Here is a 14,434-nt window from a genome sequence, read left to right as displayed (position 1 = left end):
GCTGTTACAGATGATGGTACTTCCACATTAGAATAATTCTCCTGACTTGAGTCACTGCTTGAAAGTGTCTCATTAGCCCTGCACAAAACAGAAGCTTATTGCCTCATTTCAGAGGCTGAAGATCTCTGTAGAAAATAACTGCAATTCCCTGCTGCCTCTGACCAAGATGCTCCAGTTCATCTCACATTTCTCCGAGCTGGGGAAGCCAAGTACACTTTTTCAAGTGGAACTGAAACTGGAATGAGGAAGTCCTTGGAGACCCTCAAATGAAATCATGGATCAAGAGGCATCAGCAGAACATGGTCAGCTTCTGGTTGTAACCCTCACCAGCAAGAAAGGCTGAAAGTCAAATATTGATCTGCATGAGAGAACTTGCTGAGAGAGGTCCTAGCAAGTTAGGAAATTGCCACTGAGTGATCCTGGTGTGCCTTTCCTCCAGGACATTGCTGCAGCATGTAGATATACTCAGAATTAATTGAGCAGTACTTTATCCCTCAAGCTGCCTCAGGATTTCTGTAAGACTCCTCACTCAGTGGGCAGATCTAATATCTTTACTTCTTAAAATACCTTACCAATGAATAATCCCACTGCAGTCTTGGAGCTCACGTGTGGGTTGACATGCTCCACGACACAGCTATGCTAGAATTTGGCTCTGTGTAAGCAACATAGAATGTCAAATAAGATGTTATCAAATGAATAAAAAGAGGAGCCACTCACATGTCCCAGGTTGGTGCTTTTTCTAACAAGTCTTGGGCACAGAGCAGGCAGCTGTGCTCTTAGCTGGAATAACAAACTGTGCTTATTTCATTCATCTTCAGTGTCAGGAAAAGAACACAGTCTATGTCACAAGGTGTTGTGAACATTAATGGATTAATCTTGAATGCATGGAAGAAGGCACTGCAGAGACTCACGCTGGCTTTCATATCTTCTCAGACTCTTAGATCTGGAAGTTTTGTGTTGCATATCATAAAAGGGTCTGTATAGACAGCACAGTCTAGGTAAGGCTGAAACAGCTCAGGATGAGAAGGTGCATCCCTAAAGTATCCTGCTTTGTACAGCATTATCCAGAACGCTTACAGATTACTTTGTATCCCAAATCCTTGCTAAGGTAGCAGGACACATCTCAGATTTAACCTGCCATAGCATTCCCCTTGCCCCTGAGACCTGCAAAGACACCAGCCAACTTTCTTACCTTGATTTTATACAGGACTCATCTACACTATGAGATGGCAACAGCTCCTTCTGTATTCTCCTTACTGAGCTAATATATAATCCTGTGTTGTTGGGATGCTTTCCAAATCTCACACTTGCATGACAAAGAGGCAAAGATTTTGGGAGAGAAGAAACTAAAAACAGTGGTTTCAAGTATTTTCATGAGAGGTATTATCCTTATGCACATGAGGCCATACTCACACTGCCCACCCCCTTGCATCAGCACACACCCCGGCCACTTCCTCCCCTCACTGTCAAACCTGCCTGTGTCCATCTGAAATCACCACTGCTCTTTTGTCAGTTGTCACTGCAGTATTCACAAGGGGGAGACTGAGTATGTGTAGTACAGTGAGCATGGCTCAGAGAACCTGAAAGAATGTATCAGTCAATGGAGTGACCCATGCATGCAGAAGGTTACAACCCAACACTTTCCTATAATTGTGGAACTATTTCAAGAGCTCTCATGAGGGAAGAGTTCTGAAAACTGGGCAGTCTTCTCAGTTAAAGACACACAATGCTTGGCTCCTGTGCTGCTTGTGAATGGCCTTTCAGGAACCTTCAACCTCCATCAGCAGTCAAAACGAATGTTTCTTTTGTAGTCTTGATTAAAGCTCTCCAGTTGCTTCTGCTGCGACTCTGAAAGGAGCCATCTCTGCATCCCCAGCTCTGCCAAGGCAGGCAGCTGTGTCAGGGCTGCTAGCAGCTCACTGAACCACGTCCCACAGCCACGGCAGGATGAGGGGCGAAGGCTGACATCCAGCTCTGAGAGGTCTTTGAATGCTGCTAAGCCTTGACAGAACAGGCCCCACCCTTCATCAGAGATGTTGTTGTTATAGCTCACATCCAGCTCCCACAATCTGGCTAGGTGGCCATCCTGTGCCAGTAGTGCTGCAAGAAATGACACAAACACAGCTAACACATCCTGGCACTGGCTTTGAAAGCTTCTAAGTAAGGAGCAGCATTTTAACACCATGTTATTTAAGGTTTTTCAGCAGTCAAATAGCAAGATTCAGCTCCTCAGCAATATACAATCACTTGCTGTTGATCTCAGACCCTTTTATCACAGCTGAAGGAGTATGCAACATTTAAAAGGCAGGCAATCAGAAAGGAACAGAAGTAACAGGTTAAAATTGCATGGCAGCCTGGAAGCCTGTAAATCAGTTGGAAGGAGGCTGTATCAAGTGCCAATTAAAATAAGCAGACAGGCTTTACAGGGAGATGTAGAGAGGGGAAAGCAAAACTAAATGAGGTTGCATGATTACAACAGCCACCTCTCACTGTGCGAGGGTAATGGACATAATATGCCCTAAAGGGAACTGGGATGCTTAAGGTATGATTGGCAAAGGAGACATCCATCGAGGGTGATGTTTGGGAAGGCAAAAATATTCAGGCTTCATCTCGGCAGCCTTCAGATTACAGAGCTTTAATAGCTGTCACACAACCACTGCCAGTCTCAGACACCAATCCCATGAGTCAGGCCCAGAGGATCACAAGGATGATTATAAAATAAACAGATTTTTTAAAGGATCCTGGGATTTATTCCTTCATCAGGTTCTCACTGTCCAGTATTTCTGAGCAGCTGCTTAGAGGTGGGAGAAAATACTTCTGTTTTAATTCTCCCACAACAGCCTGGCCCCAGAAGCACACCTAGTGGACTGAGAGCTGGCAGTGCCTGTATTACTGGCTGTCACCACCTACATTTTCTATAAATTACTGAATCCCAAAACAGCAACTGAGCAAAACAAAATTCTCCAGAGACAGCTTTAAATAATAACAATTTTAAAAACCAAAAGAACCAACAGACATAAACCCAACATTTTTTAAGTGCTGCCTTTTTGTATTGACAGATAAAACAGCTACAAGAGTCTCTGCACCTTGCTCTTTGTTTCAACTTTTGCACTGTGTATGCACAGGGAACAGCCCTCAGCAAAATGAAATGGAAAAAGCCCCACTGCTGTATTTTCCACCTTTTTCTTTGATTTATGCAAAAACATGCTCAGCCCATGGAACAAGTCCCTTCTGACTTGTGGTCTAAATGCCCCAGCTCCTTGGCTGCTAGTAAATACCATGTTATACGTACTTAGAAGTGTCAAATCTTCAGCCACCAAGTTACAGCTGCTCAGTCTTAACACTCGAATCTCCGTTGCAAGCTTTAGTGCTCCCAAAAGCAGCTTTAGGTTCCCACCAACGCACTTATTCCAAGATAGGTCTAATATCTCCAGTTCAGGAAGGTGAAGGGCAGCCTCAGCTGAAAAGATTAAGACCAGCAACTTCTGCTTACTAAGAGAAGACAACATGGCCTCGATACACACCTCACTGGCAATTCACCTGCACATAGGCTCCTAACAGGCTGCCTACTTGTGCTTATAATGAATTAATTTATCCTAATAAAAGCCAGACAAAAGAATATAAGAGCCTGCCTGCAGAATATTTAAGAACTCTGTGGAGGGGGTTCTTGCTCTGTTTACATTATTGGCTTGATCTTGTCCCACTGAAGCCAATTTGATTTAACAGCTTGTTTTAAACAATTTTGTATCAATTTAAAGACAGCATTTTTTTTTCTTCTGTGAATTCACCATGCAAGGTGAAATGCTCTCTTATCTTTTGACAATAGCAATTTCCATGATGTCACTCTTACATAATTGTAATGATATAAATATAGTACTGTTCCTGCAGGGATCTCAGACCAGTTTAGTCTGCTGCTGCTTCTGCTGAAGGCAAGCAAGCTTTACTATAGGTTTCAATGTCATTCATAAGCAGCACAAAATACAATACACAAAATACAAGTACAATACACAGTCACTAACAGATCCCTCTGTACTTATGTGCCATATGGAACACCTATCCAAGGGACAGTGCAGCCAGTAATCCACTGAGATTTGCAATAAGCAGGCAAAACAGGCTGAATTTACACATCCTGTGTCAGATTGGACTTTTCTTCATGGCTCTGCAATACCTTTCCCACTACTGCAGTCATCGCCTTAGTTTCTCCACTGCTTCATCCTTAACTACATCTCAGAAAGTTTCTTCTGAAACGTCTTCCTGCAGTGAGGTGAAAAATGTTCAGCCAAAACTTTACCCTACAAAACTGCACATAGAATCATAGAATTGTCAGGTTTGGAAGGGACCTCAAGGATCATCTAGTTCCAACCCCCCTGCCATGGGCAAGGACACCTCACACATGCAGTGTCACAACCAAACTACAATGATAGAATAGTATTAAATCATGTTTTCCTTTCTTGTCCAAAATTAGGAAGTATACAAAAACTTGCTGTCAGACAAAACACTGAAAGAACTTTATCTAGTCAGGTGTAATGGGGGAAGACAGACAGTGGTCATCCCTTGCAAGAGGGTCCCATGAAGCACTGGTTTCACCACAGGCTTTTTAGCTTGGGACCTGGCATATAACATAACCATGATCTCTGGAGTTCAGCCAGAGGAGAAAGAAGTGCTTTGTCCCATCAAGATACAGAGAAAATAGAAACACTTTAAAGAAAACCATTCCTACCTAGTGATGAAAATGGCTCTTCGCCTAAATCACAGTTGCTGATGGCCACAGATCTCAGCTTTGGTAAAAACCTGAGCCTGCCCAGAAGAGGATCAGGTGAGACTCCTACATTTTTATTTGAAGACAAATTCAGCTCTTGAAGATTGGAGAGTAAAGGTATCACCTGGGCTATGAAAACATGAAATATTTATTAGGCAGTCACTGATCCAGAACAAATATGTAGTTGTATATTTGCCTGACATCATTTCTTGTCTTTATAAATCAATCTGAAAGTCAAGGCCAAGTTTTGACACTCAAATTTATGGGGAGTAGTGTTTTAGCCCATAAATAGCCTTGTAATTTTCACAGTAGGGGTGTGTAAGGAATTAGGTATTCCACACTGCATGAAAGGTTGTCAGAACACGGCTTCCTGTTGAAATTTTCTAAGTGAAGTAGGGGATTTAACATTAAATGTGATGGGGGTTAGTTCCAAATGTCTTCACTGCTCACTGAAACTCCATATTCACATTCTTTTTCTCTCTTAGTCAATAAATTAAAAGCAAAGCATGACTGCTATTACTAGTAGTTAATATTTCCCAATGCTCCCTCAAAAGCTTCTTGCATTATCTTTTTCATCATTAAGATGTAGGCAATACAGTCTTTGAGTCAGGTGATTTTTGTTCTTGTTCTAAGGAGTAAAAAAAAAAAGTCAAAAAGTTCTGCTAATGCACACAGAAAACCAAATCATCTCACTGAATGGGAAAAGTCTTTTACTTCCTGATAGTACTTAAGAGTTGGATCACTTCAGCCTGGAGGCTGTAATCTTCAGCTTTTCTTCAAAGCAGCAGCAATGCAAGGTCTCCTACCATCAGTCTCGTCTCCACCTACAATTCACCGAGGGAGTTTTAAGGCAACAAAAGCAGTGCTTAGTGCAGTTCATACATTCCCATCATAGGATCAGTTCCACATAGGATCAGTTACTATGAGATTTCCTTTAAATGAGGAAAAATCCTACTCCACATTGATCAAGAAAACTATGCTCCACACTGCACTGCCAGAACTGCCTGAAGAAAATGTCCCGAGATCTGCTAGACTGAGCTGGGCAGAATCTCTTGCACCTTTGAGAGACTTTCAGAAGTCAAACCCTAGGTTCTGAATGGATTTCCTCAGCATGTCCTTACACAAAACAGTCACATCCTCTTCTGTTACACAGCACTGGTGGAGATCGAGGACTTCCAGATTTTTCAAGATGGCCAGATGAGCAGTGAAGTCTTTAAAGCCACCACCAATCTCTTTATTACACGATATGTCTAACTTTCTTAGCTCTGCAAGGTGCTGTAAAGCAGCATCTGAAATGGAAAATGGAGCAAGCTGGTCACTGGCTGCTGCAACAGCACAGGTCACAGCTTCAGCATTTATTTAATATCAAAGTTTGCACAAGGTATTGCAGGCAAAGCTCTTAGGCTAAGCTTCAGTATATAATCACAGCAGACACACAGTAATGCCACAAAGCTTCCCCATCTCTGCAGCTCCATTCTTCCCTGAAAGAGCAGGTGTAGGTGAGGCCAGCTCATCCCCCAGATCCATTCAATCCTTAGCCTTTTGCTGAAATTACTACTGGATGTGTTAATTAGTGCCAGTTGTTTTGTCTTATGGATCAGACCTCCACTAGGGAGAGAGACAGATAATAAGCCCATTTCATATGGTATCACTGGACACTCATTAAGTCATGATGGTGAATTTGAGTTCCCCTCTGAGAGCAGGATTACCTTGATAAAAGTTTGCCAGCCTCTCTGTGCCCTTGTCTATGCTCCATCAGGGGAGAGAGGAAGCACATCCAGAGAGCCACTAATCTACTCTAAGATATGTCTCAGAAAAATGGTGTGGAGGGTGACTCTCCCCATTGACTTTCACATGCTTGAGCTCATGGAAGATAAATGCTACTCCTGATGGAAGTCTCTGTAGTCTTTTATCAATCCTCAAACAGCAAATAATGATTGCCTATTAACTCTGCCAAACCATCAGCAAAATCCCACCTCATTGCCTTTCCTAAATGATTTTCAGATGTACAATTTATTCAGAATGAAAGTCTTTCTGGACATAAAGTCTAACCTAAGCCCTGGAGGCTGTCGTGCTTTAATCCACACATGTGCAAGTTTAACTCTTTCAAGCCTGGCACATTTTTCAGATCCTGAGCAAGAGCTTTCATGCTGGAGCCGATGTGTGTGTTGATAGAGAGATCTAATACTTCAAGGTTTGGGATCACAGTCAGAATTTCAGCTGGGGGGACAAAAAGAAAAGAAAAGAAAACCAGAGCTTGTAAATGTCTGGAAAATATATAGGTGAAGCCTAGAAAAATCTATCACCCTAACAAACAGGAAGAGGCTGTTGTTTGCCTGTATGTGTGGTTTTGGCTTACTGAGTTCCTGTTCTACCTAAAAAAATAGAGCAAAACAAAGGTTGGATAGGAATCAAGAAAATCAGTGAAAAGTCTGCATGAAAAGAAAGGTGCAAAACCACAAGAACGGTACAAAATGCAGGAAAAGTACAGGGGAGCAAAAAGGCAGGAACACAAAGAGAAAGAAACATTTCTAATGAAAAGATAGAGGACTGTGTGTTGTACATGGGCCATCTCCTGCAGTGGAGATGAGACCACAGGGGCTTTTCTTTAGGGAGAAAATATCTTTCAAAATACAAAATCAGACCAAAAGACCACACAGGATTCAGTTGTGGTGAGAGAAGTGATGAATGGTTAACAACTCATCCTAAATTCCCATCCCTCAGGCATTCTTGTCCATCTCATGGCTGGATACAAATTCAGCTGCTTAATCTGTCACACTTGACTTGCTCAGGGTCTTAAAGGATCCAGCCACCCTGGACCACTGAAGGAGACTGTGGTTTAGATCTAACTCTTCTGAACCGTACCTCATTTGATCAGAGAGAACAACTTTCTTCATTTGGAGAAACTGCATTAAATCCACACACTGTGTAGTAAATACTGTTATAATGCAGAGCCTGAAATAAATTAACTTTCCACTAATCTTGAGCTCAATACAACCATCATCTAAGTCAGACAAGTGGCATTGTGAGGCCAGACTTCAGCCCAGCTAGATGGACACACATACCAAGGGATTCTCCATCCTTTGCTGTCAGGTTACAGTCTGTAATTTTCAGAAGTTTTAACTTGCATCCTTTCTGGAGTTTTTTTGTCAAGAGTGACAGTTTTCCACCTATGTTACTGTTCCATGATAAATCCAATTCTTCAAGTTGAGAAATTATTTCAGATGCCTCTCCTGTAACAGAAGTCTAAGATGATTCGTTCTAGGTATCAAATTCAGTGAAAGACAAAAGCACAAATTTGGAATGGATTAAAGAGGAAGGGTAATCATTTCATTCTCAACTTACTATATTTTAAATGGCTTGCCAGGAAAACTGGTATATACCATGAATTGTTGCTACTGCAGCAATGGTGTATAAATCCTCACCTTGTCTAAGAAGTAACATAGATCACAAGTAATTGTCACAGTACACAGAACTCATTCAGGTTCCCAAATCCTTATCAGACTGTTTGGCCATCACTGTAGACCTGTGCCAGGACCCAGAAAGTCCAGTCTACAGGGAAATCAATATAAGTGACAAGCCAGAATTTACTGTCCTGGATAGTTCTGCTCTATTCTATTTGGCAGACTTCCAACATCCTCTGTACTTTGTCCACAGGTCATTTTGAAGGGGATGAAAGAAGTCTTCTCACAACTATTTCTGAAACATAAAACTTGCATTTCTGAGAGGAATTTCTGACTCACATCACAACAAATCAAGATGAGCATTGTTTTGACCCAAACTTTCCCATGATTCCAAGGCAGACAGCACTGATTTTGATTACACTCAGAAAAACGAGCCTTTTCCGGGCTTGATGCACCCACCAATGTGAACCGTGTTCGTGCTTCTTTGTAATACCAACACCCCACTGCTAAATCCAGCTCCCTCACTTCCTTTCCAGAGGAGGGAGGCAGATGCATATTTGCATAAACTCATTCCCAAGAAGGATCAATTAATCAGGCCATATGCAAATACAATTTCAAAGTGTCATGCAGAAAGTTTTGATCTGAAGTCTTGACATCAAGCCAATAATTGAGAATTGTATTTTAATAACAAAGCCCTTTCATGCCTGTGTGCTTTCATAATTAATTCTTCACAAAAGATTTACAATAGGAAATTAATTAATTCTCTTTTTTTTTAAAGTGAACAGCCAGGTTTGAGATATTTTGGCATATATTTTGAAGTGTTGTCTCAGTCTTGAATACTGAGCAATGCTCTGCAGCTGAGAAGTGGGCTTGCCTCTGCCCCACAGCTTGTCTCACTTTGACACGAGGACTTAGCATTCCAAACAAATTTTCCACCCAGAAGATAAATAAAGGAGTACAACTCCAGGAATCATTTCCTACCACCTTTCACAGTCACAGCTCTGAGCAATCACATGGGAGAGGTTGGTTTTACAGTTGGATTTGAGGCATTGATTTCTAAGCACAATGAGCTGAGTCCGTAAGTGGTCACATTGCCCCAGACAGGTGCTATTTTCAAAATCGCAAGCAAAAGCAATGCAAACTGACTCCTGCTGTTCCACATGTCAAGAACATCATATTTTGAACAGAAATTCAAGCCCTACAATCAGTTTCAGCAGAGGCCAAGCCAGAAAGAGGAAGGAAACAGCACAGGAGAACCAGGCAGGGGGAAAAAAAAAATGAATTAGAAATAAAATGAATAAAACTCAAGAGAAAAAAAAAATAACATGAGAAAAGGGTTTGAAAAAGGATGAAATATATGTGAAAATATGATGAAAATGAAACACAGATTTTAACCTCAGCAGAAGCAGACCAAGTATTTTCACCAACTTTTGTAGACAGGCAGTTTTCCTCCCCAACAGACAGCATGACCCACTGTTGACCTACCACTGTGTGTGTCATTTTGTTACTGAAGCCTGATATGAATGACATAAACCCCAGCTTTATAACTCAGACTGGTTTTTAGAACTTGCAAAATAAGCAGTAGTTTCTATCATTCCCAGCTGATTGTGTTTCTCCTTCTTTTTGACACAAATCACAGACCCACCTCAGAGTAAACTCCAGGCCCCAGAGGTAAGCTGCTCAGCATCAGAACCTGAGTGCACAACACCATCTTTAAAACCTTGGGGGCAGCAGGGTTGCAGGAACTCCAAGCAAGGAAGTAAGTAGAGGAATAAGATCCTCCAAGAATTGCAAAACCAATTTATAATGCTCTGAGGCAGCACTGGTGGTTTAAATTCTCCTTCAAAAGACTTTTTTTTCCTTTTTTTGGTTTTTTTTTTTGGTGATGAGCACTCATCTGTCCTGCAGCATGAAGACCTAAGGTGACCCTGTTATGACTGATGCTGTTTCACTTCTCCGTCTACCATTAGATATCAAAGCTAGCCAAAATAATACTTATCCAAATTGAAAACATGCTTTCCTGCAAACAGGACTGAATTCTGTACCCTTCTGAATAAGAAAGCTTTGTACCCTGAGGAATGAACTCAGCAGAGATACTCAAGTGTATAAGGCCACTCATAAGCTCAAGTTCTTTCCACTCTTTCACAGCAGGAGTTTCCATCACCCAGTATGAAAGCAGCAGGAGTAGGATGTAGGATGAGCTGAGATGGATTACATTAGACTCAAGCTGTCTGGAAGTAAATGTAAATGAAATCCTGTACCTAAGGAGATGATATCCTCAGCTGTCAGCCTGCAGTTGTTAAGTCGAAGCACTTTTAACAGGTTCACATGATGAAGATGAACAGTGAGAGCTTTCAAAGTCCCACCAACACAACCATTCCAAGACAGGCTGATCTCTTCCAGCTCTTGGAGAAATGGCAGTAAAGAAGCTGTGGGGGGAAAATATTAAAGTGTATTGGGTTTGTACATTATCTACTCACCCTGGAGTTCAAGACATCTTAATACAGAGATGCTTTCTACAGCCAATACAGCATTATAAAGCCGTGACAATTTGCACCTCAGGTTTCTGATCTGTAGTCTGAGTGTAAGGACATTCACCTGCTTCACACACTTGCAGGATTTTTATATTTAAGTATGTTACATAATTTATACAATTTATTAAGATTTCTCAGGGCCCTAGGACCACCAGATGAAATATTAAAGCCAGGCCTTTATAAAAGCAAGAGAAGGGAAAAGAGGAGAGTGAATAATTGAATAGGCAAAGAAGAATTAAAGAAATGTATTAATAAAATGTGCCTTTACCCAGCTCTGTTATATCTGCTGCACTTAGTGCACAGTTATTTAGATCCAGATTCTTCCTGTTGGGTTTCTTTCCCAGTTTCTGCATGAATTGGTTAAATCTCTGCTCACCAGATGGTGACTCCACTTCAGAAGTAAGATGTGAAAGTCCATCTAAGAAAGAAACAGGGTCCTAGTTACCTCTGCTGCTAACACAAGGTGTACAACTTGTAGGCTGTAGGGTGAACATTTTAGGAAATGGACTAAATCTGTCAGCAAACCAGGATCTATTTTTGTCCAGTGTGGACCAATAACCTGAGCAAGAAGATCACTATAAATCAGATCACCACAAAGTTCCTGATGCAGCATGAGAAAAGAATTTCCTGTGGAACATCTCCATGCTACCTTACATCAGTGACTCTGGGTGTTTTGTATGCCTGCACTGTAGCCAGGCTGCTGAACAAAGAGTGTACTTAATCAGTACTGAGTGAACCTGCAATTGTGTGGTGAATCTGCTGCATTTGTCATGCAACCTGTGTTCATTCTCAGACATTTTATGTGTAAACCAGTTCCTGCTTTTCTTGGCTTTGTAAAGCAGCCCTCTCTTATCTTCTTCTTCCAGCAGTTTGTACAGTAAGGAAAATTGTATTTACACTCATTGATTAACCCTTTAGCAGATCAGTAATTTCATCTAATGTCTATAGCCAGAGAAAAAAGCAGCCAAAAATGTCACAAAACAGTGTTCCTAGTTTCAATAGCTGTCCTCTCACTGTTTCCCCAAAACTACTCAAAACTCATAGGACAAAGAAGAGGATCTAAGCCTCATCATTCAGCTTCCATTTAAAATTAGCCTCATTTTCTCTAGTATGGATGGAAAGAGTATTTTTGTGTGCATAAACACATATATGAATTTCCATTCCCTTCCCCTCCTCCTTATCAGTGTCCAGTGGTCAGAAACATCTGCTCCTGTTGTCTGCCTTTAGCGGCAGGATGGCCCGAGACCTACCTTAAACACAAGCCAAGCTACTACTCAGAGCTTGAAACCAAATAAGCTCTGCAACTAATGAGCTGACTCCAACACTAACCTCTCACTTTGGAGATAGGGAGAGGGGTCACCCAAAAGCTTTATCCCTGCTCAGCAACATGGATCTCACTCCTTGCTTGGCACCTACCAAATTAGAAGGCACACACTTGACAATGGTGCAGTCAGAAGCAAATCCTGGCTAAAGGCTAAGCTGTAGGCAGCAAAATGCAGGATTCTGGCCAGCAAGAAAAGCAGCTGATTTTCTATGAATTAAATACATCCACAAGCACACCTGCATTACCTTCTACAGGGAGATCTTGCTTCTCATTCTGGTCATCAGTTCCAGAGTTGTCTATTTCTGATTCTTTGATTTCACTTCTGTCCTTGCCTTCAGATTTCCCAAAGTCAAAGCCCTGGAAGAATTTTCTGATGGCTGAAGGCTGCTCTTCTCTTTTTCCAGTAGAGGAACTCTTCCCTTGGAACTGTTTTATAACAAAGCCAAATGGGGAGCTCTTCGGGATGTCCTCTTCATGTTTATCCCTGCAGCTCTGAATGTCATCTGTCAGGGGATCAGCAGACATAGAAAGAATTTGTTTTGGTAACATTTACTTTTGCTTACCTTCTTTCAGAATGGCAGATGCACTGAGAATTTCCTACCATTCCCTCCTTCCTAGGACCAGAAAAGCAGTGTCTAGTAGACCACACTCTGAATTCATTTTCCCTCCTTCAAAAGGAACTGGAAATGCTCTGTATTAGCACAGCACTCAGTGGTCCCAGTTGCCTGTGGTACAAGTGTCACTCTCTGCTGCTTCATTAATGCAGACTGCCCCTAAGGTCATCCCACCCAGCCACCCAGCACTGAGGGCTGACCTGCTGCTCCCACTGTCATTTAATCCCCAGGCTCAGTTCACAGTCTTGTGGCCACGTTTAAGTAACACAGCTGAGGTGTCCCTGTTTTGAGGGGATGTTAGTTCAAAGTTGACACCAATGTGATTCTTCATGCCAGAGGCCACTCCAGCAGTCAGGATAGTGAGAGGAGGAAGTGTGCAACAGAAGTACAAGAACACCCTTGTCTGAACAATACCACAGGCTCCCAAGTTGAGGGTGGAACAGGCAAACAGAACCTTAGACCAAAGCTGAAGTAATAGTGCAGAAACCAACCAGGGATCCTAGCTATGAACACTGGGAGTGTGCCACTGCTGGAAGGAAATAAGCCCCCCAGACACCTTGCTGGAACAGTTTAGTACTTTAATGATCTCAGTTTCAGTGACCAATTCACAGGGAAATTAAAGTTTGGCTTTATAATTTATACACATTCTTGCCTTGTTTCTGTTTCTACTACACAAGCTATAACATCACCTGGGGGTTCTGAAGCTGCTTTGTTCCTCTTGTTCTTCTCTAAATGTGACTTGAATGCTCTTTGCCCACAGACATGCTTTTAACCGAGCAGGCATAAAAACTAAGCAGGTATTCATTGACTTCAGCTTTGTATGCACTATGTGGAAAAGACATGTATCAAGTCCTACTGTTTGCTGTAGGGGGAATGACCTGTACTCAGACCTCAATCCTGTAATACACCAGAGCTCATAAATGTGTTTCTCTGCTCACACAGATTCCCCCTTCCCTTGTACAGACCCACACACAGTACTCACTCCACAATTGTCATGTTATTATAGCAAGAGTAAGGCCAAGGGGAAAACATCAGAGCAAAGCAAATGTAATTTTTACATGTACATTCTTTTATCTGTGTGCATGTGTACATAAACGTGGGGGGATGCATACTGATGTATACACATGGATGTAAATTTTCTTACTGTGTTGGAAGTTACCTGCCTGTGAACAAGTGTTCAGGGCAGAGTACTTATAATTATGAAAAGTCTTGCTTGTCAGAGCCTGTCAGAGCTGTATTTCTTCTAAGTACAAAACCTACACCAAGCAACGTCCCTAGGTGTGTGTGCACACTTATGGAGCTGGAAAGCAGCACTGCTCACCCTGGCTGTGTCTCCATGCTGTAGAGCAGCATTATTTTAAAGACAAAGAAACATACCTGTCTTTTCCATTGGCACGCTTGGGGATCTCTTTCACGTTTCACAGGTCTTTCAAGACTTGCAGAGGAGAGCCATGACATGAAAACAAATCCTCACTTCTTTCCCTAAGAGAACTTCCCAGGTAGTTTTCCGAGTTTCTGTCTTCATCAGTTTGATTACAGCAGCTCAGCACCAGTGGTTTGTGGTTTTTTCCCAGTGCCTCTATTCCTCTGCACTGTCTCCCACCATCAGCCTGCTGTCCCTGGCCTTTCTTTTCTGGAGGGGCTTGAAAAGTCCATTTAAATGCACCGATCATGCCCCAGCTTAGATCACTCACAAGGCAGAAATCAGGAAGTGGCAGCACAGACTTGGATAGTTAACCACTGCATTTCCTTGGAAAGCTGTTGTTAGAAGAGCCTGACTCACCTTCTAGATCAGGTTA

The 14,434-nt window shown here is 42.0% G+C and overlaps 1 protein-coding gene across 1 annotated transcript; it reads right to left on the bottom strand.

Annotated features, from left to right (window-relative positions):
• Positions 1–1,371: 1,371 nt before the first annotated feature.
• Positions 1,372–14,198, bottom strand: LRRC31 (leucine rich repeat containing 31). Its single transcript, XM_009902369.2, has 10 exons — positions 14,013–14,198; positions 12,267–12,524; positions 10,966–11,115; positions 10,425–10,592; positions 7,825–7,992; positions 6,812–6,979; positions 5,881–6,048; positions 4,721–4,888; positions 3,293–3,460; positions 1,372–2,100 (listed from the first exon to the last, which is right to left on the bottom strand). Exons 1-10 carry the CDS (start codon positions 14,023–14,025, stop codon positions 1,781–1,783), a joined length of 1,749 nt encoding a protein of 582 aa, XP_009900671.2. The 5' UTR covers positions 14,026–14,198; the 3' UTR covers positions 1,372–1,780.
• Between the last annotated feature and the right edge of the window lie 236 nt (positions 14,199–14,434).

Source organism: Dryobates pubescens, chromosome 13 (assembly GCF_014839835.1).
Source record: "Dryobates pubescens isolate bDryPub1 chromosome 13, bDryPub1.pri, whole genome shotgun sequence".
Classification (NCBI taxonomy): domain Eukaryota; kingdom Metazoa; phylum Chordata; class Aves; order Piciformes; family Picidae; genus Dryobates; species Dryobates pubescens.
Note: the sequence above shows the minus strand (reverse complement) of the source record. Positions and strands in the feature narration are given on the sequence as shown.

Bases quoted from the DNA above. Each gene is read 5' to 3' on its own strand.
- LRRC31 (XM_009902369.2), bottom strand. The intron at 6,980-7,824 runs GTATGTGTGTCC...TTGTCCCCCCAG, and splicing joins AAAGGATGGAGAATCCCTTG to CTGAAATTCTGACTGTGATC. The intron at 4,889-5,880 runs GTAAGGACATGC...ATGTTTTCATAG, and splicing joins AGAGGATGTGACTGTTTTGT to CCCAGGTGATACCTTTACTC.